This window comes from Pinus tabuliformis, chromosome 2_1 (assembly GCF_031772625.1).
Source record: "Pinus tabuliformis cultivar Carrire ecotype Pingquan chromosome 2_1, CPIR1, whole genome shotgun sequence".
Taxonomy (NCBI): domain Eukaryota; kingdom Viridiplantae; phylum Streptophyta; class Pinopsida; order Pinales; family Pinaceae; genus Pinus; species Pinus tabuliformis.
Window position 1 is genome coordinate 872,980,825 of NC_142299.1, and position 26,652 is coordinate 873,007,476.

Genomic DNA, 26,652 nt, shown 5'->3' on the forward strand with positions numbered 1-26,652 from the left:
ATGAGAACCACTACGTTGTTCTTGTTTATGTGTCCTTTTAACGTTAAGGTTTGAGGTTGTGATATACCTGTCATGGCTAATAATGACACTTGCGGAATTCTTTCGTCATCTAATTCTTGTGAGAATTCTGGGGCATCTTCTGTTTCTTCTATGTCAGAATCTTCACTGTTTGAATCATTGGTTGCTTCACAATTATATAGGTTCTTTGGTTCTTTTCCTTTAGCACACCTATGCTTGGGGTCCCACTTCTCACCACAGCGCTTGCATTTACGCTCTTTTATCCTTTGCATTTCCACATTAGATTTTTCATATTCACGTCAATGTGGTGGAACATATTTTGTATTTTTTGCGTCCGCATACTGAGGTGTTCTTCGTCTTGAATATGTTTTTTCGGATTTTGACCAAAATATTTGTTCGAATTTCTTTTCGACTATTTTTGCTTTTCGTCTTGCTACTTCTATTGATGAAATGTCATGCATCTCAAGTTCTACTTGTAAATGGGTTTTGAGTCCTGAGATGTATGATTGAATCAAACGAGATTCTGATAACCCAGGTACTCGTGTTACTAAGGTCTCCCATTCTTGAGTGTATTCTTCCACACTTCCTTTTTGTCATAACTTGATGAGTTTTGAAAAGAACTCTTCTTCTCTTACACCTTGGAATCTTTTAAAGAAGGCATCTTTAAATTTTCTCCAGCTAATGACGTGTGTTGTTTTTTTCCACCACATATACCAGTTATATGCTTCTCCTTCCATTTTCATGGATGCATGCCTGAGCTTTTCGTCATCGTCATTGATGTCATATATCTCAAAGTACTCTTCTGCTTTATTTATCCATGCAACATTGTTTTTTTTCGTTTCCATCGAATTTAGGCATCTCGACTTTTGCCCTTCGCTGGTATGTTGCTAATGGTTGAGAGAAAAAAGGGTGTTGATTGGTAAAATTATCCCAGAGTTGCTTGTTTGTAAACGTTGTGTTACTCACTACTTGGTGGGGTGTCGCTGATATTTTTGGGGATTCAACTTTTTCATGAGAGTTTGTTGACTTTGTAGAATCTGATGAGATGTGTTCTTGATTCTCTTCACTTTCTTTTAGTAGTTGTTCGGGTGTACAATTCGACCTTTTACACAGAATTTTCAGCATTGTTAAGGCCTCTCTGATGTCTACTTTTGTTTGGGCATGTTGATTTTCCATCTTTATTTCTATTCGATTTGTCGTATCCTGAAGATTTTTTATTTTGTCATCCTGATTTTTAATATTGTCAGCTTGTTTTTTGATATTGTCAGCCTGCCCCTCGAGCTTGATCTTGAATTCATCTAATCTTTTATTGACCTCATCGTGGTTGCTATTTATCTTATGCTCCGAGTCCAACAATTTTTTTTGGAAATCCGCCATTGTCATTGTCGACATTGAGCGGGTTTGCGGGGGTGTGTATTTATCTGCCAGCTTAATTTTTTTTTTTAAATAATGTTATATATAACTTTATAACTTATAATTAAATTATAGTTATGTATTATATATAACTTACATATATAATTATATTTTATAATATATATATATATATATATATATATATATATATATATATATAAACGTTTAATTATATATGTAATATTTAAACGTATGTTATATAATTTGAAAACGGACAGTCGCGTCCCTGAAATTGGTCACGGCTGGTTATACGTCCACCGCAAGAGAAGGAGACCACTGATATAAATATATATCACTACCCCGACAGTCACGATGAACAATGAAGATGACTGAAGGACTTCCAGACGGTTCAGAACTTGAGGACTGTTACCACAGATTTGAACGACGGTGTATATAGGGAACGGTGGAGCCACTAATGATGTGCGGTAGGAACGGTGGTATGGATGGAGGCAGTGGCACGCGTCTGAATAAGCCTGGACAGCAGATTGCAGAGGATGGGATTTTAACGTATGCGCAAGAATAGTGTGGGGCGTGGGTGAATGCGGGGTCCAAGGAATTGACGTATAGTGAATCAGAAAGATGAGTGAGCCTAGTATGATAGGCATAGTGAGCTGTGCAGCTATCTGCCGAGAAAACAACCGCTCTGATACCAGATAATGCAGAAATTTCTTGACAACAAACTTATTTATATAAATATTTATTAAAAGACGAAATTACAGATGATGAGTGTTTACAAATGGGGTTGTATATCGCCATGGACACCCTTTGGGGAAAGGGCATGATCTTGTGATTGTGCCCTTTCGTCTAATTTAACTGAAAATTAAATAATAAATCTAATCTAACTAATTTTTACATAACAGTTTGAGAAATAAAAACTGATATGGGAAGTGATTGATGAGCGATGGAACAATACACTCCATTGTCCCATTCATGCTGCAGGGATCTACTTGAACACCACATTTTCTTACTCCTGTGGTTACTTATTTGATGCTGAGGTCATGGATGGATTCTTCACTTGTGTTAAGAAGATGGTGCCATATCCAACAGTACGTGCAAAAATATCCAAGGAAATGGAGATATACATGATGGCAGGTGGCACATTTAGCTTTGACATGGCTATTGTGGATAGGAAGACAAAAATGGTAGGTAAGCTTTAGTTTGTTTCAAATTTTATTGTCTCTTCATACTTTGCTTCAACTTTCAAATTTCAATTTTTTTCTTTTGTTTATCTTTCGTGTTGTAGATGCATGGTGGAGAAGCTATGGTGGCAGACTACCCAATCTCCAAAGGCTTGCCATTCAAGTGTTGAGCCAAACATGTAGCTCCTCCGGACGCGACTGCAACTGAAGTGTATTTGAAAAAATACACACTAAGAAACACAACAGGTTAAATAATAAATTTTTTCTATTAATTTTTTGAATTCATTAAATAATAAACAATATAATTTATTATTTCAATTTTTTTATAACTATTAATTTATTATTTATAATTTATTAATTTATGACCCTTATACATGTTGGAGTCCCAATGCCTTAATGACATGGTCTACGTCTACTACAATCTCCGATTGTGGTTGAGGTAACTTGAGAGGACACTTGATGTGGGGTTGAGGCCGAGAGGTCTATCATGAGTTGGCCCCTGATTGGTTAGAGGAGGAGGTAGTGGAGGGAGTAACAGTTGCAGAGGAGGAGGAGGAAAAACAGGTGGAGGAGGTGACACCACCTACCATGGTCACCAGTATAGGAAGTGGTCTACCTCCTATAGCTCCTAGTTCTTCAGCTTCTATAGCACAACAAAGTCCACTGCTAGCCCCAGGGCTTTCTTCATCTAGAGGGAAAGCTATTATATTTTCTCACAAGAGGGGCAGAGGAAATTAGTAGTACAAGTTATTTGGTTCATTTCATTGTATGTGATATTATGACTCATGATATGAAATACATTATTATATTTTTTTTGATATTTTGAGGTTGATTCAGGACTTAGGACTTAGTATTTAGAACATGATTCACTCTTATGTGTGATGTAGCACTATACATATTACACGTCTTATATATTAGTTCTCTTTTCATATTATGTGTCAATGCATTTATTTTATGTTGTGGATGCTTTAGTTATTAAAAAAATCGAAAAAATGTTTTTTTTTTGGTATTTGCCGATCTTTTGCTGATTTTTACCGATTTTTTCCCGATTTTACCGATTTCAGACCCTCGCCGATTTAATCCCGATTGCGATTATTGCAACACTGCTGTTGTGCATGGTTGTCTCTTTATGATCTTTATTGTTTCTGCTGCATTTTCAGTTGAGATTTTTTTTGTATAGTTGCTCAATGATATCAGTGGCATGAGATAAATTTTTTGAAGATCATTAGGTAGTAATTATTAGATCAGAAGATTGGTTTCTACTATGCATCATGTAGAAAATTCAACATGGTATCAGAGCTTTGTTGAAAAAGTATCCATTGAAGTCAGCCTTTGAGACAAGTGTTCAACAACTTGACTAGATTTTAGATCTCTTGCCAAATGGTGCTAAGTATCAGAATGGAAGACAAGTTGAATAGTGTTACCAATCTTCAGAAGGAAGTTATTGCAGAGCTAGAGGGAGCTGAGGAGAAAGGTAAGCATAAGAAGGATGAAACCAAGGCTAAGAGAATCTTGGTAGATTCCATAAAGTACATTTTGATTCCTCATGTTGGTGCATTGAAGACTTCCAAGGAAGTATATGATGCTATGATAGGATTATATGAGAACAACAACACTAGTAGGAAGTTAACCTTGAGAAATCGTCTTTGAAATGTCATGATGACTAGATCAAATTTAATTCTCTTATCTTATGAGAGTATCTCGGTTGAGAGATGAGCTTAGAGCCATTGAGGATAATGTAACTGATGCAAAGGTTGTGACAATGGTTCTTAATGGATTTCCTTCTTCATGAGATCAATTTGTGCAGGGTCTTTATGCACGGACTGAGCTGCCCAAGGTTGATAAGCTATGGGATGATGGTGTCCAAGAGGAGGTTAGATTTCTGTCCAGGAATAGCTTGCAGAGTTCTCAGAATGGAGTAACCGTAGTCCTTGTAGCTCATGCAAGGAAAAGGAAAGATAAATAGCACGTATCAGCAACTGATGTTGATAACAAGGACGAGCATCCATCTTAGAAGAAGACAATGGAATCTAAAGTTGATGAGATTGTAGATGGACTTAAGTGATTTCTTCAAGGAGGCAGGGATCAAGAGGTGGTTGACAAAGTTCCTACAATCCTCAACAATTTCTTCCTTAATCCAGAGATAAGTACTTCATATTTTTTCCCTCGATTATTATTATTATTTTTATCTTGTGTTCAGCTTCTTGTCCTTGTATTTTTTGCTTGGTTATGATTTTTTCTTCCATGGCCTCCTAAATGGAGTTTTGTAGAAAGGAAGAATGGGTACATTGTACCAATGCAATGATTCATGCAGCAGTTGGCAACATCGAGAAATTTGTGGCAAGAGGGTTCTCCTAAAAGAGGGAGTGGACTAAAAGGAAATTTTTGCTCCAGTTACCAAATGGTAAGGTTCTTATATGACCTAAGGGCTCAAGCATAGACTCAACAAGATTGATTGGTATTCGAGAGGGAGAGATTATATAGATTGCTAGGACATCTAGGATCATGCTAGATGACCGAAAGAGATTCTAGTTCCGAGGAGGCAAACAATCAAGCAGAGTGGAACGAGCAAACTTTCAAGAGAATGCCATGGGTTGAGATGCTCACAGATAGTAGGTCTCTAGGAGTAGCGTGCCCTCTTTGAAGGGACCATACCATACAACAGAAGGACATGATTACGTGACATACAAAAGGATTTGCTTCAATGTCAGAGGGAGTTGACCTTGGAGTTTGAGACAAAGAATCTTGGCTTGATGCATTCTTTCTCGGGGTTGGAGGTGTGGCAGAGATCTGGTGAAATTTTCCTCGAACATGGAAGTACATTGTTTAGATTTTGAGGAGATTCAGTATGAGGATTACAAGTCCATGGCTACACCTATGATGACCAATCTGAAGAAGCTGAGTGATTCCACTTTAGATTCAGATTTGGTGGTTCCCATGATGTACAAGCAATTTATTGGATCCTTAATGTACTTGGTTAACACTAGGCTTGATACTTGCTTTGCATTCAACACCTTGAGTCAGTATATGGTTGAGCTGAGGTAGATACATTGGGTTGCAACAAAGCATGTGTGGAGGTGCCTGCGTGGTACAATTGGACATGGTTTGAGATATTTCTCAGGTGGTGAAGTGAAGCTGCAGGGATTTACATATTCAGATTGTGCCGAGAGTGTAGATGATAGAAAGAGAACTTCAGTGTACTACTTCAACTTGGGACCAACTATGATATCCTTGTTTAGCAGGAATCAGACTTCTGTCGCACTTAGCATAATAAAGGTAGAGTATATCACAACAATTGCCACAAGGTGTGAAGCAAAGTGGTTTGGGAAGCTTCTTGCAACATTATTTGATCAGGTCACTTTATTCGAGACATGGTGTAGAAGGGAGCAATGAAGCTCCAATATATATTCACAGACGAGTAGATTGATGATATTCTCACCAAGCCTCTGTCTAGAGCAAAGTTTGCATACTTTAGAGGCAAGCTTGGCATGATGCCGAATATATCCCTCGTTGTGAGGGAGTGTTGATGTCTTTGTAGGATCGGGCAGACGATCTCCTGAGCAACTAGACGTACTTGGCTGGACCATGTTGATTTGACCAGGGTAGATGGATACATTCACCTTAGAAGCCACGAAGGACTTTGGTTGGACCATGCTAATTTGGTCAGGGGTGAATGGCCTAAGGCATTATCAGATTGGATAGATCTTCTCCTGAGAAGCCATGAAGGAATTTAGCTAGGTCATGCTGATTTGACTAGAGGAGATGGATGAAATTCACTTGAAATGCCATAAATGACTTTGGCTTGGGCATGTTGATTTGGTTAGGGGTGAATGGTCCAGGAACAGATCCTCTCTTGAGAAGCCATGAAGGAATTTGGATAGGTCATGCTATTTTGACTCGAGGAGATTGATACATTTACCTAAGGAGCCACAAAGGACTTTGGCCAGGCCGTGCTGATTTGGCTAGAGGTAAATGGCCTAGGATACTCATATTGCCTACTCTAGGATGGAGTGATTTATAAACGTGTATATGAGGAGTCACATTGACTACTCCAAGATGGAGTAATCCGGAAACATGCATCAACATAGCAAGCCCATGATCTTTCCTTGTGGAGGAGAAATTTTTGCTAAGGGGAAATCTGTTGTAGCTAAGGAGAATATCTCTCTTGCTAAGAGGGAGTGTTGATTTTTGTGTAGCATCGGGAGGTATTCCCGCATGCCCAAGAGGTCTCCTAGTCGGCCTAAGAAAGTTAAAATAAAAATTTATTTTTGAGTGCAAGTCGCCCCAAAAAAGTCAAGTTGGCCTGCCAAGTGAAGGGACGTGTCCCTTGCAGTGTCACACCCATTTCTGTTGAAATATGTAACTAGGTTCGGTCTTCATAATGTCTTAAGTAATCATGATTTTATGTATTTGATGCAAAGAGAGAAAATTTATTATTGTTATTTTGTAGCATGGGTTTCATGCTCAAGGTCATTTATTTATAGGTCAAGAACCCATTGAGTGCTTCTAGGGCGTTGTCATAAAGTATAGGAGTCAAAGAGTCATTGTCAATTGTAAAAGATCCTATTGGGCATCTTGTATCATGTAAGAAGAATTTATTTGTGTCATAAAGTCCTTCCAAGACCAAGTCGGCCTACAAGATAAGGAGTTGGCCTAGCAGACACAAGTCCAATTCATAAGGGCCATTCAACCTCCACAAGGAGCCTATATATAAGGAAGAACTCGATCTCATTAGGAGACATCCAAGATCATTCAAGAAGCTCAATAAAAAGGACAAAAGAGAGATCACAAAGGTGAGTGAAGAAGAGAAAGCGAAGTTTTTAGGACTGTTTTGGGCCACATTATCTCACACATGCGAGGAACTAGGGCATCATCTCATCACAGCAAGATTGAATTGCAGACCTGCCAAGAGAAGTTGATGTTTGGGACAAAAGAGATAAAGTTTGAAGGCCGAGTTATGAAGGAAAGAAGAGAAAACCCAGCGAAGGAGAGAGAAGGCAAAATTCACCATCATTTCCCACACATGCGAGTTAGGGTTTCTGCAATAGAGGCCGAAAATTGCAGACCTGAAGCAGTGACTGAAAATATGAAGTAGAAGCTGAAATCTGAAGTGTGAAGCTAGTTTGACTTGGGTTAACTTGGTGGAAGAGAAGTCTCATCAAAGGAGAAGTTGACTTGGTCTTGGAGGGGTCTTTGTCAAGGGTCTTAGGTCTTGGAATTCGTCATTTGAAGAGTATCAGAAGAGAAGAATTCTTGTGGGTTTTCCTCTCAAGAGGAGAGGTCTTGGCCCTCGCTAGTAGCCTATATCTTGTGTCCTCTTGTTCTATTGATCTTCGTAGTTTGGTAGATGTTTGATGATAAAAGAACACTATAATAATCAAGTAAAGAAGAAGCTAACTACAGGTACATCTTGTTGAGTAATAGAACATCACAAGCAGTCATCAAAGTAAGAGAAATCACCCTAATCTAGCTGCCCTTGATTTCTCAACAATTTCGACAAGTATAAATAGAAGATATGATGGCTCATTTTCTCCACCAATGAAGAAGCAAGTCTGATCTGTTTTTTGAGGCCTATTTCTCTTTCTTGGACAGTTGCATGTGAGGAGAAGGACACTTTTGATTATCTTTGATCGAGATGATTGACCAAGAATTGATTCTTCTGTTGACCAAGTTTATCTGCTGTTTGACCGAACTATTTAACTGGGCACTGACCATAGAACAGGGCTGAATTTGACCGCAGTCAACCACGGTTGACCATAGGAGCTGCAGTGCCGAATTTGACCACAAAGCTGGCTGCAGGTCCGTGACTACAGATTTTGGGTGTTTTGACCAGCATTGACTTCTGATTGTTTTGGGAAGTTTGACCAGATTTGTCTAGTGTTTTGACTTGGGTATTGACATAGATTTCTAGACAAATTATTGATTCGTAAACATTACTGAAGAATAATTTCTCCTAAGAAAAGTTGCTGGGTTTTCTCTCAAGTTTGTGTTTCCTAGGGAAAAAATATTGTCTCTATTGTGCATGGTTGTTTCTTTATGATCTTTACTGTTTCCACTGCATTTACTGTTGAGATTTTCTGTGTATAATTGCTCAATGATATCAGTGGCATGAGATAAATTGTTTGAAGATCATTAGGTAATAATTATCACATCAGAAGATTGGTTTCTACTGTGCATCCTGTAGAAAATTCAACACTTCTGTGATGGCTGCCCATGCCATATTCTCCAGGAAAGGCAACAACAAAGAGAACACAGAAGCATATTGAACAGATCACCATTCACAGTGATTTCAACAACTAGACAACTGTATATATGTCAGTCTGTGCTGCAATGGTTCCCATCTACTGGAGCTTCCTTTATGTGAGAAATTTGATATACACATACATGTGAATTGACAGCCTTGTGTCTAAAAGAAATTTAATAAGTTATCCAACTATTTTTGAATCTTGTTTGACAGGGAACATTTGATATGGCAATAGTGAGATATGCTAGGCAAACTCTATTTCCCATTGATTCAATGGTCATTTTACAACTTCACTGGTTAAAACTACATAAAACTGCATCAATGTTCATGCATGAAATCCCTTTTTATAGGGTATGTAGGATTGTTTTGACAACTGACTCTGCTTCTTTGTGGATGTCATTTAGAATTAGTTTCATATATTAAACCAATTATTCTACATATATTGTGTCTTTCTGTATATGTTTTTTCCAGCTCTATTATACCCAATTTTTTGACAATGTTGATGCATCCATATCTCTCCCTGTATTCACATCCATATCGGTATCCTTATTTGCATGAGTATCCATATCCTAATGATTAAGGCTGCTTCATTCCTAGGCTCTGTTTAACTTTGTTTGCTTAGTCTCACAGAGAACACTTGTTCAGTGTTTATTAACTCCACACAATAGGATTTTCTCCTATAGCTTGAGATTATTGGTAGTTAATTTGCTCTGGCTTGATTTCTCTGAAATAGGCAATTCAGTTTGAAAAGTTGTCATGTTATATATAATAATTTTTATTTGGAAATCTTTTGGCTGATGTAGTGATGCAGGACCACGTACCATAGTCAGTGGTAAAGAAGTTATTAATCTAGCGTCAGCGAACTATCTTGGGCTAATAGGAGAAGGGAAGATAACAGTGAGTAAATGACAAAAGACCTAACCTGAGTTTTGTTTGTCTATTTAGAAGTAATCACATTCCTGCTAAGAGATGCAAGATTCATTAATTCCATAAATTTGTTTCAGGAGGCATGCAATACAGCTTTGAAAAAATATGGAGTGGGATCTTGTGGTCCTCGTGGCTTTTATGGAACTATTGGTAAGAATTACATGGCAATTTTAATTGTGATAAATAGATCCTCCCTTTATGGGAGTTGAGATTTTGTTTAGCATTTTATTTGGAAGTGAGAAGGAGGGAGTATTTTTCAACTGGTCAATAAAATCAGAATGTTTGTAACATCTCATTCTAGTACATGGATGTTGGTGTGTCATTCTAGAGAGGAGGGGGAAAGGAAAGTGAGATTCTATTTATTTGTTTTTACTTAGTATCGTCTCTGGATTTTTTGGCAGATGTCCATCTTGACTGTGAAGCCAGAATTTCAAAATTTTTGGGAACTCCAGATTCAATTCTCTATTCATATGGGCTTGCAACTACCGCTAGTGTAATTCCAGCATTTTGTAAGCGAGGAGATATAATTATTGCGTGAGTGTTTGTCCTTATTCCTATGCCACCTTCTCCAGTGTCCTACTCTGTTATGACATATTGTGTTTTTCATGATGATTAAACAATCATGTTCATCATCACCCCGAAATTCGATGAGATGATAAAGGAAATGGAAACCTCAAGATTGGGATTATTTACCAGGAAGCAGTTGTGCACATCACTAGTGTACAATAATACCTTCTCTGCATGGTGTATTTTAAGTGCAAAAGCTGTTTCAGAAAAATGTGCCTATTATTTCTCTTGTATGAACAATTAATTAAAGGGACAGCATCTCTCTACAATGAAGTTATCAAGTTTATACTTACTTCCATACTCGAATTTCAAACAGTGTAAACTAGGGAATCAGAATACTCTTTAAGGTATGAAGATTGTGATACTGTATTTGAAGAGATCATATATGAAACTGTTATGTGATTGAGCTTCATCTTTTCGTGTGTTCTTGCTGGCAACCCTTTTGTGCAGTGATGAAGGTGTGCATTGGGGAATTCAAAATGGACTTTTTCTTTCAAGAAGCACTGTGAAACTGTTCAAACATAATGATATGAAATCCTTGCAAAATATCTTAGAAGAGATTGCGTTGGAAGACAAACGAGTTAAAAAGGTTTTGAACCGGCGATTTATAGTAGTAGAAGCTATTTATCAGGTATGTTGTGCCAAGGATTAGGACTTATTAATAATGGATCTGAGAAATAGCTGATTTGTATTACACTATCATTTCTTTTAAATGTGGACTTCCTCCTAGTTCTTTTACTGCCTAAACTGTTTTAGTTTTTATCTACCTGCATGTTTTTGAGTCTCTCAATTTTATGCTTAAAATTGTTCAGGTTGTATGGTATAGATTGCCCATCTTCTTTTTGTATTCAATAAGACTACATTCTAATTGACACAAGTCCAACAATTTTAGAGGACACCAAAGTTGCATTAGCTTGTTTTTTTTATTAGTTCTCCTTTCATGTCCATATTTCATGTTGATGTTTATAGCATCATACAGGAACTTCCTCACAGGTCTAGTGATGGACGTATGGAAGCCATCCAAAAATGTCCTTTCAATTTTGTAATTCACTTTAATTAAAGTTAATTATTAAAGTGAATAGTCTTTTGTTAGTGAGTTGATTAATACCTGATAATATGTAAAATATTTACATTAGTGATTTAGATATAATTTCCATCGTTGATTGGGAGTTAATGTCAACCGTCAATCTCATTGAGAGATTAGGGTGATGGAGACTTTGTCATCAACTCAATGTTATAAAAGGAAGACAAAGTGAAAGGAAAAGACAAAGAGAGCGTTAGGAGAACATAAGTAAGAGAGTGCTAAAGAATATTCATTAAGTGTGCAAGTCCAAAGGAGAAAAGAGGAAACAGTGTGAGCAAGTAAAGGAAATTAACCTAGCTCTCAGAATTTGAATGGGTTGTACACAACAGATGCAAAGGCAGCTTTAGGTGGCCATACAACCCAACAAAAGAGAAGGGCGGTTGTACAAATTTTTGGGACAGATTTCAGTAGTAGCAGAAGGGTTTTTACAACCAATGGTATCAGAACTGAACTGGACCGGTCAGAGTTGGCCGGTCCGACCGGTTGGAGGGCCAAACCGGTTTGGACCGGTTAACCAGACCGTGTACCAAACTGGCTGGTTTTGTATAGCTGCACATGACACATCCCGTGGGGCCAAAACATAATTTTTGTTTTTATTTTTTATTTTCTCTCTTAGTTGGCTCACAAAAAAGGAAACCCAGGCCCCTCTGAAAGTTATTTAAAGACCCTCCCCCTCACTCACACTATTCATTCGAGCTTCTTGTATTTCTTGAGCTGAGATTTTTGAGTGGGTTTTGGAGAGATATTTGCTATTTTCTAGGGCTGTTCTCAAGAGGTTCTTGCGCAGATTTGGAGAGTTGGTTGAAGGGCAAAGCTGGAGAGTGTTTATTGGAAAGATTCATAGCTGGTTCAAGATATTTTTTGTCAAAGATTGTGGGATGGCTTTTAGCTTTTTTTGGAGGTGACTGAGGGGGTTTTTGGGTTGTTTTTCGGAGTTTCTTTTTGGAGCTGCTATTGTTGCCAACTTTTGGAAGGCTTCTTCAGGTATGCCAAGACAACTAAGCTTTTTGTTTGTTTGTTAAAAAATGCTATTTGATTCCCTAAAAATTAAAAAAAGCTAGGGCTTTTTATGCAGATCTCTACTTAAATTTTTCTTTGTATCTCTCTTAATTTTTTCTCCTAGAAAGTAAGAATTGGTAGGGTTTGTTATGAAAATTTCTATTTTAATTTTTCTTGTATTTCTCTCTTAATTTTTATTTTTTTATTCCCCCCCCTAAAAAGTAGGAATTGCTAGGGCTTTGTATTCAAATTTTTATTTGTTGTTGTAGAGGTTGCATTGGCCCCTAAAAGTAAGAATGATCCGGCATGGTTAGATTGCCATTTGAATGATGATGGGAAATTTTTTTGCAACTATTGTGGGAAGGTCATTAAAGGTGGGGGGATACATAGGACTAAGGGATCCATAGGATTAAGGAACACTTAGCTTATTTGAGAGGCCAAGTAGAACCTTGTGAGAAAGTTTCTAATGACTTAAAAAGTTATATGATGGGTTTGCTTGAAGCCTTCCTATTAGAAAAGAGCAAGAACACGAAAGTTAGAAAGGACTTGGGCAAAAGTAAAGAAGATTCTCCTTTCATGGACCCTAATCTTGAAGTGCATATCCGAAGTTTTGATGATTCCTCTAGTTTCCCTGTTAAACTTAGAGATGAGCATGCTTCTGGCCCTAGTTTTTCGAGTTTGAAAAGGGCATGTGCAGGGAATAGAGAGGGATGCTATTTGGAAGTGCATTGCTAGATGGTATGATGCATGCATTCCTTTCAGCGCTGCTAATTCTCCATATTATGAACCTATGATTGATGCTATAGCTGCATGTGGTTCGAGCTTCAAAGGCCCTAGTTTTCATGATATTAGGGGGTCACTTTTACAAAATGAGGTCCAAAGAATAAAAGAGTACCTTACAGAGTTCAAGCACTCATGGACCAAAATAGGGTGCACAATTATGTCTGATGGATGGACTGATGGAAGATCCCACACCATTTTAAATTTCTTAATTGCTTGCCCAAAAGGCACCATGTTTTCGAAATCCATGGATGCATCTGAGCAGGGCAAGGATGCACAATTACTATTATGTCTTTTGGATGTGTTGAAGAATCTAGGGAAATTAAGTTAATAAGATTCTTCTCACAATGATAACTATCTGTGAGGTATTTTTTACTTTTTCTCATTAGCACAATCTTCTCTTGTTATTATTATTAGAGTGTGTTTTCTTACTTCATCAAATAGTTACCAAAACAAAAGAGACAAGAACACAAGATGTTGGATTTCTGCCCGAGCCAAAACCTCTCACTCTTTGAGAGGAAAACCCGCACAAAATTCTTCTTATAGAGATTCCAATTGACGAATACCAAGACCATGACCCTTGACCTATGTTGCCACTCCCAGACCAAGACACAGTCATCCTTCTTCCTTGATTCTTCGATTTCTTCATATTGTTACTAGCACCGAGTTGCACCATGTAACTCCTAGTTGCATCATGTAGCACCTAGCATCACTGATCATCATGTCACTACTGAGCACATCACTTGGTATCACCGAGATCTAGCATCGAGCATCACTGAGTACAACACCGAGACCTTATCCAAACTGTACCACTGTCCATCCGTATTACAGTGAATATATGCTTGAGAAAGTGAGGACGATGTCATTGTAATGTCACCCCAAATTAGTCTGCACTGTAATCACTGTGATAACCGAATTCCCTGTTGTCTTGACCACCAAGAACCTCAGAAAATATGCTGAGAAGTTTGCTGTGGATGATCCACATTTTATCTCTGCTGTACCCATCCGAAATCTCAAAGATATATTGAATCTGTATCACTGTGGAAATGCGAGGGTACATGCTCCTATATATAGTTGTTGGTGCCTATATTTAAGCCAACTTGTCCTTTGTGAACTGACATGTCTCATAAGCAAGCCAATATGTCACTTATATATTTATATATATATATATATATATATTGAGACCGATATTTATCCAAAGGGTGTATCTCCATTCGAAGCCGACATGAAGTCTTCATCATATATATATATTGAAGCCAGCATAGGATGACCGTGCTTGTCTAGATTGGAGGACTTTTACATAGACATTTTGACTTCATTACAAGTGTAACAACACTTCATATACGTGACTCTAAATTATACATTTATAACATGATGACAAACCCCTAAAGACATCGATAAAAAGTCTTTGACCTATAATAAAAACTCCTTGCTCATGAAACCCATGATGCAAGTATTACAAAATTTTGTTCTCTTTATTACGGAATTTACGTCAATCATAATTACATGTCATTATGAAGACCGAACCTAGTTGCACTTTCTTCAACACTCCCTCTTAACTAGGGATGTATTCATAATGGTACTTGGTCATTCTCAATCTGAAGAATTTCTCATAAGAAGAATCAGATTGGTAACCCATCTGTATAGCATCATAGTAACCAATATTGTTTCCACAACAAGGCCTTGATTGATAGCTCTATCTTTCATTAGATCAGAGCACAATGTTGGCGAGACCAATGACTATAGACACCTTCATCATTGTCACTCAAGGTACGTACCCGCCCGAGTGTTCATTGAGTATGACCTTCTAGGACTATTCTTATCTTGGGTTCCCAACCCTCAAAGAATATCGGCCCTCTTGCCTACTCTTGTCATGGATGCCTAGACATCCTCAAAGAGCATCAGATGCAAGATGATTACCCAATCCTCCATTCTTTCTTCCCAAGTGAAGACAAGAATGTTGTGTCTATCTCTCCCTCTCAACTAGGGAAGATATGCCCATTCCTGTAAAGGAATGTACCCAAGCTCCCTCTGATCAAGGACTTGCCCAAGCTCCCTCTTAATTAGGGACTTGTCAGAGCTCCCTCTCAACTGGGGACTCTTTTCATCAGCAACTTCTTCTTCGTGGGTCCTTCAACTGCTTGATCAATTTCTTTCCTTGATGTCATGAAATTTATTCAAGCTTCTTCCTTGTAGGGCATTAGCCATCGATCACTTTCCTCCTTGGTTCGTCATGTCATTCCTTTCTTCATGGAAAGTGGCTTTCTTGGTACATATTTGGAACCTTCTTCATATGGCTACTTCTTTCTCATCATGCTTCTTTTAGGAATTTCCATTCACCACATGAATGCTAGTTGTACTTGCGCTTACAACTCTTGTTCCAGTAGCCCTGCATGAACTCATCCAGATATTATTCAAGAAATCAAAACATAACATCAAATCAAATAGTACCTTACAAGATGGCTCTTCATCATGACATCTTCCTGTAGGTATCAACATCTTGCATACATGTTGACACATCTCCCAAAGATATCCATTGTCAAGGGTCTCCATCTTTTTATTAGAGTCTTCATATCTTTCCGAAAGATTTCCTAGTCAAATCTTCTCGGTCTTTTAGATGTTGATAGCCTTCATCATGGTTGCATATCTCACGATCTCTTCCTTTCTTTCTTCACACATTCTTTTCCCAGGAGCTTCCAATCAGAGTTCCTTAATTGTATTCAACCTCCTGATACTTCATATGAGGACATATTATGTTGATTTCATCTAGTGTGATTCATGCCTTTTGACAACCTATTATAGGAGGAGATCCCTTTTGCCTTTGATCATGCTTCTCAAGATAGAAGTAGTGATCCATGTTACCTGCAACCATACTACATGACATTATAATATTAAATACAAGCATACATACCTCATTTTAGCTTTAGATCATCTATGCTTCTTTCAACAACTTTCTTGATTAAAGTGTCTTCAACCCCTTGATCTGATTCAACTCTTACGTCATCATAACATCATCCATGAATTCCACAAGTTGGAGTTTTTGATGAAACACTTGCTTCCTTTCTATATTAATGAACCCTTCGATGAGGATTCCATCAGAGAATCTTGAGGATCTTGCATATCCCCATCTGGTAGATGTTTCCTTTTTGACTTGATGTATGATGAGCCTTGATGACTTCTTCCTTTCCTTCAATGTCCAATGAGGTTCCCAAGAGCTATATCCTTCATGTTTGACTGCCATGGATTTTTGATCCTTCTGTCCTTCATGATTCCCCATGGTGATATCACGAGCTCTTGCTTCCAATGCTTTCATGATGCCGTAATGCATCTTATTATTTATCATGGTCATATCCATAACAAAAGATTTAGGAGCTTATGATAAGACCCTTTTGTGAAGGAGACCATCTCAAACATAGTAGAGATCTGTTACTCCCTCTTTCCTTGGTCCTTTTCAGCTACCTCCATCTTTTCGGTGATATGAGCTTTCTTTCCATAATCTTTCCATAGCGTTGAATCTTAGCTATACTGTTCTGTCTTGCTTGAGGACGAAACTTCCCTTTCCTTTCTACAAATGTTTGAGTCCTTTAGCCTTTAACACTTTTGCCCACAACTTGTCCTTTTTCTATCTTGCATAGATACCACAAGTTGTTAAATGAGGTAACTTTCTTGTCCCAAGGACACTTGTTACCTTGCTTATCAGTTAGTGTATTAAAGAACAATTAACTTGTCCTGACGATGAACCACACTGGTTGGTTCGAAACACGTTGACAAATGTCTCTCTTTATGTGATTTACGCCGAAGTTCTACTTATAAATTATGATTATCTTCTTATCATATCCCCCAGATCTCTTAATTGAGATCTTGTGAAGATATCCCTTCATTCTTTGATACCTTTCCTTTTGTGTAGATCAGGTCTAAAAGATATGACCTTCTTTTCTACATTTCTAGAGAATATATCTTCAAGCATTTCATAGGGATGAGAGAACCTTTGACTGATTTCATTGTAATTTCATGAGTCCTTTGATGCATTCAAACAATGCTTGACCTTCAAAGACTTTTCCATATATATCAATGACTTCTCTTTCGGGGACTATATCTATCCTCCTTTCTCATGCAAGGAATTTCGATGACCCAACCAATTTATAGATCTCCTTGCAAACACGAAGTCATTTAACCAAACTTGATTATAGAATGAAAAATACTTACTTGGCAAGTGAAGATGAAATCTTCACCTTGATCACGTTGAAGATGCACTGATGCTTCCTCTGGGTGATCTTCGAGTTGATGTGATTTTGTTTCTCTATACATTGTAGATCCTTGTGGTCTTGTTATAGAGTTTAATCCTTCTTGCTGGTATAGAATCCTAGATACTTTGATTTGTAGATCCTTGAGGCATATTATTGTGGCATTATTTGTACCATTCTGCACTGAACCGAGATTACTTGTGCCCTTATGCTTGACTGAGATAGCATCGAGACTCTTACCAGGATTCCATCGAGATTGTATCACCAAAATGTAGGATCAAGAACATGTGACTATGATGATATTGATGTCCTTTTTGTGTTGATAACTTCAGCACTGAACCATACTCTAATATGTCACCAAAACTTTGTTTTATTATCCTTATTGTAATCCACTTCTGTGCATTGTGATTTAGCATCGAAACTTTGTCCAAGTTCTGTGTACTATTATCTAGGTTGAACCAATCACTATTTGGCACATCTGTGGTACATCGTCTAATTATAAAGGTATGTATTGTAGAGCCTTTGAACTACTGTGATTGTGCTGAGACATTAATGCTGTGATCTGAGCTTGATGTCATTGTTACCTTGACTTTGATGCCCTTCTTTTCCTTAGACTGTAACCATAACTTTAGAAGCCTTTCTTGAAACTTGATCCTTGAATGTCTCTTTTATGCCCTTCCATTAGCTTCAACACCTTAGCTTTGACACCATGTTGAAGAATCTAGGGAAATTAGGTTAATAAGATTCTTCTCAGTATGATAACTATTTGTGAGTTACTTTTTACTTTTTCTCATTAGCACAATCTTCTCTTATTATTATTAGAGTGTGTCTTCTTATTTCATCAAATAGTTACCAAAACAAAAGAGACAAGAACACAAGATGTTGGTTTTTTGCCAGGGCCAAAACCTTTCACTCTTTGAGAGGAAAACCCACACAAAATTCTTCTTATAGAGATTCCAATTGACAAGTACCAAGACCAAGACCAAGACCATGACCCTTGACGTTTGTTACCAATCCCAGGCCAAGACACAATCATCCTTCTTCCATGATTCTTCAATTTCTTCATACGGTTACTAGCATCGAGTTGCACCATGTAACTCCTAGTTGCATCATGTAGCACCAAGCATCACTAATCATCATGTCACCACCGAGCACAACACCTGTTATCACTGAGATATAGCACCGAGCATCACTGAGTACAACACTGAGCCTTATCCAAACTGTACCATTGTCCATCTGTATTACAATGAATATATTCATGAGAAAGTGAGGATGATGTCACTGTAATGTCACCCCAAATTAGTCTCTATTGTAATCACTGTGATAACCGAATTCCCTGTTGTCTTGACCACTGAGAACCTTGGAAATATGCCAAGAAGTTTGTTGTGGATGATCCACATTTTATCTCTGTTATACCGATCCGAAATCTCAGAGATATATTGAATCTGTCTGACTGTGGAAATGCGAGGGTAGAGGCTCCTATATATAGTTGTTGGTGACTATATTTAAGCTGACCTGTCCTTTGTGAACCGACGTGTCTCATAAGCAAGGCGACATGTCATTTATAAATATATTTATATTGAGGCCGATATTTATCCAAAGGGTGTGTCTCCATTCGAAGCCGGCATGAAGTCTTCATCATATATATATATATATTGAAGCCGACATAGGATGATTGTGCTTCTCTAGATTGGAGGACTTTTACATAGACATTTTGACTTCTTTACAAGTGTAACAACACTTCACATACATGACTCTAAATTATACATTTATGACAAGATGACAAACCCCTAAAGACATGAAGAAGTCTTTGACCTATAATAAAAACTCCTTGCTCATGAAACCCATGATGCAAGTATTACAAAATTTTGTTCTCTTTATTACAGAATTTACATTAGTCATAATTACGTGTCATTTTGAAGACCGAACCTAGTTACACTTTCTTCAATAGGATGAAGTAGTAGGGGTTGACAATGTTGTACAAGTGATCACGGGTAATGCCTACAACTATGTTGCAATTGGAAGGATGTTGGAGGAAAAACAACTTGCCATTTGGTGGACTCCATTTGCAGCCTATTGTCGCACAAGGTGTCTAGGCACTGCGAGAAGGCTCAGAGTAAGGGCTATCACTCTAATCCTTACTCACTTCATTTAGACTCTCTCCTAGACATGTCAAAGGGGGTAGTCCTTGGGGTGAATGAATAAGGATAGTCTGTGAAACACAGGCTCTAGGAGACTCAAAGATGGACATGATGAATGTAAATGAGTCCTGGTTAATTGAGATGGATAGATATAATAAAATAAGACACAACCACAAGATAAAAATGATTTTAGACTAGTGCCTTATATTCAATTAACCATAAAATAGATAAAAACAAGTTACCAGAGCAATTTTTAAATGTGGTGAAAGTGACGATCATGATGATTAAATGTAAACGCCCAAAACTGCAACATATTCTAGCAATTAAATCCCATGAAGAATTATCTAGATTAAAAATGATTTTCTTCAATAACCCAGATATGGAATTAATTATCTTTCTTCTATAGTCAATGATTTTAAAACATTAATCGCACTTGACAATATAGAAATCACTACCACAAAATTTAAAATTTTACACTTAACACAAAAGACACGAGGAACTTTAAATTAGAATTTAATTATCCCTTAGGTAAGTTTAATGCGCTAAGGTTATGAGGCAAAGTTTAATGTGGCAATTAAATTTTTTAATGTGACCAAAAAAATAAATAAATGAAAAGTACTTAATTAAATCTAAATTTTTTTGGGCCATAGGCCTTTTTTCTTTTTTCTTTTTTTAAATGTGAGGGCTTAAGCTCTGCTTTTGATTTATTTCATTAGCAATCAAAGTCACCCAAAAAAATTGAATTTTTTTAATTTTTTAGATTTTTAATGTTTTTTAAATATTTTTTGAATGAAATAAAAAATGAAAATAAAAAAATCAAAACACAAAGTCATAAAAATAAAGAAAAAAACAACCCAGAACCCAGATATACAAAAATAAATAAAACCTCAAAAACCCAAGTCAGAAACCAAAAAAATTACAGATCTATGCACAAAAATGGTAGATCTATCAGATCTGAGGAGTATGAGTCCAACTCCGCTCCCAGATCTGATAATCTAAGGCTCTCAATAGCCAGATCTATCAATTTTCCACACAAAAAATTAAATTTTTAAATTTTAAAGGAGGTGCTAACTCAAAACCCTTTGTGAAAATTTCCAGATCCAAGAAATTTTAAACCCTTGGACTGCAAAAAATTTGAATAATATCTCTGGAAAATTATGTTGATAAACCCCAGAGATCCAGATCTTACCCTCCAGGGTCTAGATCTAGACTCTACACAAATTTCTTCCTCAGATCTGTAGTTGCATGACAACAAGAAAACACCCAAACGATATATACAATGATAAAAACTAAAACCTAGAAAAATCTACGTTAGAAAAATAATTACAAAATTTACAAACTACAGGCTCTAATAAGCTAGATCTATCTTTATGCCGCACAAAAAAAAAGAATTAAAATTTTTAAATTTTAAAGGAGGTGTTAACTCAAAACCCTTTGTGTATCACCAATAAAATCTTATGATAAGCCTAGAGCTAATTTAGCTGAACTCTTCATAAAACATGGATCGGGAGTTGGCTGGTCCAACTGAAAACTTCCACTAATGGGATCCAAAAATCAATATTTCTCTGCAAAACTCAATCCAACCATCAAAATAGAGCGAGAAAATAATAATAAAATTTAAACAAATAGAGATACTTGCTATTATGTTCAAAATTTAGATTATTATTCAAACCTCAACAACTGAGCAAGATACCTGTACTCAAATCACTCTTCCGAAGCTATCATCAATGGCTTTAGAAAAAATATGCATGAAATAAAAAACATTTTATAACATTCCCATGAAGAGTAACACCAACAAAAATTAACCCCAAAGTCTTTCTTTATTATCCAGAAAAAGATTACACCAGAGCTTTTCGCTAGGCACATGACTCAAAACTCACAAATGACATCCTATTTAAAGATAAATCCTCCAACGGCTAGTTTGAGTGATCTTTGTTAAAGAAATCTCGACCGTTGATGAAGATTAAATTTTCTTTTAATCCCATCCTTCGAAATATTTAAATTTTTTGGGAAATTCGAAATTTTTAATTAAATGCATTTTAATTAACTCAAAAATAATTTTTTTGAGTTAATTTCCCAAAAAATTTGACTTTGACTTAACCCCAGGGATCAAAGGTTTAAAATTTAGCAAAATAATTAATTTACCTTAGTCTCGGGACCTTTTAAAGTTTATTTTTTAAGGACCGACGAATTTTGCCTTTGGAGAATTTAAATTTACCTATGACCTAAAATTAATTAACTTTCTGGCTTATGATTTTAATTAATTTTTGGCTAGAAAATTTAATTAATTAACCTATGAGGGGATAAATTATTTTTCTAACCCTCAAGACACTTTACATCATGATTTTCATATTTTTTACACCATAAGGTGGAAAACCCATTTGTAAAAGACCCTCACGGACCACCCATTTCTGGGACACAAATATAATTCAACAGATCAAACAATTTGTAATAAAATAACCTAACCAAATAGTTAGGATCATTCCCAAATCACACATAGACTCGATCGAGAACACTAGGACTCGCATAAGGTCCTAGCGACAAAATCCATTCCAGCTTTGTGGTAAGACTGGAGGAAAACTCTGCCGACCATTCAAGAATGGATCGGTGAGACAAAAAACTTCTCAGAATGGAGATCATCATTAGAAAAGTAGGTTTACCTAGGTCGTTACATATATGACACATATCTGCTAAGATTATTTACATTATACACATGCAAAAAGGGTTTACGTAATATTTTGGAAGTCAAGCTAATGATGATAGCTGGACGACACAGACACATCTATCGAGTGCTATCCCTTTTGTGAAAAAAGGGGGTGTACTGGTATGGGTTGTTGACACGTAGTGGTCAACACAACCCATTGTTTAGACCTCATGCTTGAGGATATTGGTAAAATTGAGTAGGTGTACCAGTGATCATAGATAATGCCTACAACTATGTTGTAGCTGCAAGGATGTTGGAGGAAAAGCACCCCACCATTTGGTGGACTCCATGTGCAACCCATTGTTTGAACCTCCTGCTTGAGGACATTGGTAAAATTGATTGGGTGAAAAAGTGTTTGAAAGACGCAATATCCGTCACTAGATACATCTACCACCACTCTCAGGTTTTCAACTTTATGAGGAAACACACTGAGGGTAAAGAGCATGTTTGGTCAGCCATTGCATGATTTGCAACAAACTTGCTTTCGTTGCACTCCCTTGTTTAACAAAAAGGCAACTTGCGGAAGATGTTTGCTTGTGATGAATGGAATGAATTTGAGTGAAGCAAAAAGGTTGAAGGGAAAGAGGTGGTTGACAAAGCGTTTGAAAAATATTTTTGGAGAAAGGAAGAAGAGATATTGCTATTTATTGAGCCTCTTGTGAGAGTGTTACAAATGATGGGTGGTGATAAACCCGCGATGGGTTTTGTTTATGAGGCCATGAATCATGCCAAAGAGGCAATAAAGGCAACATATGGGGATAAAAGACAAAAGTATCTTCCTCTATGGAGTATCATTGATGAATGATGAAATAAACAACTGACCTTTCATGCAGTTGGCTATTATTTAAATCCAAGGTATGGAATTTTAATCTTTTTAAGGTTAATAAGTTTTATTACTTATTAGAATTTAGAAAAGCTTTGCCAAACATTCAAAATCAATTGATGAATGTTTTTTGTCTTTTGAAGTTTGAAGGTACCTTACGGTAAAGATTTTGAAGTAGATGGGGAGGTAAAAGAGGGATTGTACAAATCCATTGAGCTCATGATCCAAAATTCTAGGACTCAGGACTAAAAATATAGCTAACTCTTCAATTTCAATGAGAGTATTGGTACCTTTGCCATGTCAATGGCTATCAGAAGTAGACCAAAGAAACCACCAGGTAAGGACTGTTGGAATTTCTGAGAGGGGGGTGAATCAATATTTCTTTTCAATTGTTAGTTTTACCAATTAGATCACTTATATTTAGAACACAAAATGAACAATAAGAATAAATGCTTTTATTAATTTCTTCAATAAATCAAGTACAATATATGTAGGGATCCAACCCGAGGTGAAGACACCGATCTTCAATCTCCCAGGCTCCAACCTGTATTTGCCAAGCATTGACTTGGACTTCCAAGGATCCAACCTTGTTAATTTTGAGGCACCAACCTCAAGGGCTCCAACCCTATATCTGGTTCAGGCTCCGACCTGGTTTCTTGAGGGCTCTGATCCTCTTGGTCTCCAACCCTATCTTATCCAATGCACCAACCTTGAGTTTAGGAGCACCAACTCTAAGGACACCAATCCTATATTTGCCAAGCACCAACTTGGAATTTCCAAGGCACCAACCTTTTCAATTTTGAGGCACCAACCCCAAGGGATCCAACCCTATAGCTTCACTTTGTCAAGGTATGTTTGGCTATACTTCACGGCTCCCAATGTTTTCTTCAACAAGCCCTATCAATCTTCAGCTATGCCTTCACTTAGTCTCCACGTCACATCATCAATGACAACCTTGTTCTTCACATGAAGGTGTCACCACTGCTCTTCATGTTACCTAAACAAAAGTTCTTCAAGGTCACCTCATAATGGTTTCAATGCATCATGGTCTTCAATGATCTCCACAAATCTTTAATATGTTGCTTCACAAATTTCTCCAACTCTGCCCTATTATGTTCTCAAGGGAAGACTTCAACAAGCTCTATTTGTCCAATCCCAATAAATCAACACTTCGACCATGACAACTATGACAACTTCGACCACAATAGTTTCAAGCACAACAACTACGGTAGCTTCGTCCATGGCAACTACGACAACTTCAACCACAGAAACTACGGTAGCTTCGACCACGGCAGCTACAATAGCTTCGACCACAGCAACTACGACAACTTCGACCACGGCAACTACGATAGTTTTGACCACGGTAACTATGGAAACTTCGACCACGACAACTACGACAACCATGGCAACTTCGACTACGGCAACTACGACAGCTTCAACCAAGATTTTATGCCCAAACAGAATTATCCTTTTTTTTGTCCTAAACAATAGTCTCCTCGTTCTCCTCGGCCTTTTGTCTTCTTGTATACTTTGTATCTCTGAAGTCCTTCCCGAATTGCTTATCAAAATGAAGTGTTTAGATGTCTATTTATAGATATTTCGTTTATAACTGAAGGGACATGTCTATTTGAAGTGAGGCCGACTTGTATGACTGAGTGTAGGTCAGCTCACTGCTAGGAATAATTTCCTTAACTTAAAAATTCAATATCTCACAAACTATTGGGAGTTTTGGGGCAAATAAAGGCTCGTTAGAAAGAGGAAAAAATCCTCTTTAAGATGGTCTAGGATCCATTTTGAAAGGATTCCTCCAAGGTGTCCAAAATAATTTTTCTTTGTGATTGTCCTTAAATTTTATGCATAAAAAGTTTGGGACAGCATGAGGAATGTTTGGGACAGCGTGGCTTCTTCATTCTTTGGCTTCTTCATTGTTATCAATGTCATCATAGGATCATAGAGTCATTATGTAGGAGTGCAACATCCATGTAGCATGACGCATGAACAATGTCATCATATACTAGTGCAGTCATAGTGCAACATCATTAGGAGAACTCCAAAATAATCTTCCAACCATCAAATGATCTCCAACCATGTTATCAAGACCTCATCAAGTGCCATCATCAATTGTGGTCATTCATCAAGAATATGACATCATCAAATGTAGTCCTCGATATGTCATTTAGGGCTTCTAAATACTTGGCACTTGGCACTTCTTAAGACTTCTTCATTAGTGACTTGACATATTAATTGATGACATTCTTATCAAACAAGAGTTACGACATCATCATATGGAACCAGTTATCTATTGTCTTCAACCTTATCATCTCATTCTAGGGTTTCACGATATTCATTAGGCAAATCAAGAATATTCACCATCTCGGACAATGCCATATTGACATCAATGACAACATTGATTAACAATCTCCCCCTTTGTCATTGATGACAATATTTTTTTCCCTTCCAACATTCTCTCCCCCTTTGACATCAATGGCAAACGGGGTGCCCAAGTACTCCCCCTGTCAAGTTGCTTCTTTTCTTTATGAATAGTAGTTCTTCATAGGTATGTTACTCCCCCTGTCATGGTGCTCTTCTTTCTGGCAATGTGGTCCATGATAGATGTGCTTAAATTCCTTCATATGATGAACCAACTCCCCCTCATGAAAGATTACCTGCTAATGATCAAGTGGAAGAGATCTTCAATAATAATCCATCGGATGAATAAGGATTATATTCTTCAAGGAGTGTTCCTGAGAGATGATCTATCAAAGAATGATTGTCCATATAGCTCATCAAGGATTTCATAAGACTCATTCACGGATGGCTTCTGTAAGAATGCCTAATCATCATAAGCTCCCCCTAACTATATGCATGGTATTCCTTTTGGCAAAGTTTCCCCATCAAATGCTTAGATTGTCGAAGATCAGGTCAACAACATGTGTTGTTGGCTAGAGAGTTCAAGAGATTTTCAGATTGTATTTGCTTCCTTCTCCATACTTGTGTAAATTTCTTTTTTGGCATAGTTCTATCTTGAGTAGGTGCCCAAGTCAAGTTACAATTACGTGCCATATGTCCAATGTTATGACACTTGAAGCACTCTATGTTGTTCATGAATAAGAATTCATGACTTCTTGCAAAATTGCTTCTCGGATATTGACGGGGAACATTATAATTATCTTTGTGATATGCCCTGCAATCTTTTGCCATGTGCCCAAAGTTTGTACAAGAATAGCAATAACCAAGAAATATACTTTGGTACCTGGGAGAAGAAGGTTTCCTTGATGTACTTCTGAAGTCTTTTTGCCTTGGGATCCTTTGATGATAACCATTTCTTCTTGGATGCTTGACACCATTTGCATTTCTTCTTGGAGGAATGTTTCTTCCATAGTTGTCTTGACTCTTCTCCTTGCCTTTGCTGGAACTGGGAGCATAAACATTTCTTCCAGGCTTCCTCACATCCTTGTTGTTTGAAGCATTAGGGTTTTCATCATTCTTTGTTGAGGATTCACCTACATAGCCAAGACCTGATTTATCAAGGGGAGACCTTTGATGATTTAAGATGTCATCTAGGGTTT

The 26,652-nt window shown here is 37.2% G+C and overlaps 1 protein-coding gene across 3 annotated transcripts in view; it reads left to right on the plus strand.

Moving 5' to 3' along the window:
* LOC149203441 (long chain base biosynthesis protein 1b-like) overlaps window positions 1-26,652 on the plus strand; it is a 248,230-nt gene that overhangs the window by 110,836 nt on the left and 110,742 nt on the right. For all 3 annotated transcript variants that reach the window (XM_089403433.1, XM_089403434.1, XM_089403435.1), the window contains exons 5-8: window positions 9,618-9,711; window positions 9,819-9,891; window positions 10,143-10,275; window positions 10,759-10,939. In XM_089403433.1, the coding sequence (XP_089259559.1) occupies window positions 9,618-9,711; window positions 9,819-9,891; window positions 10,143-10,275; window positions 10,759-10,939 (481 nt within the window). The remainder of the gene's footprint in view (window positions 1-9,617; window positions 9,712-9,818; window positions 9,892-10,142; window positions 10,276-10,758; window positions 10,940-26,652) is intronic.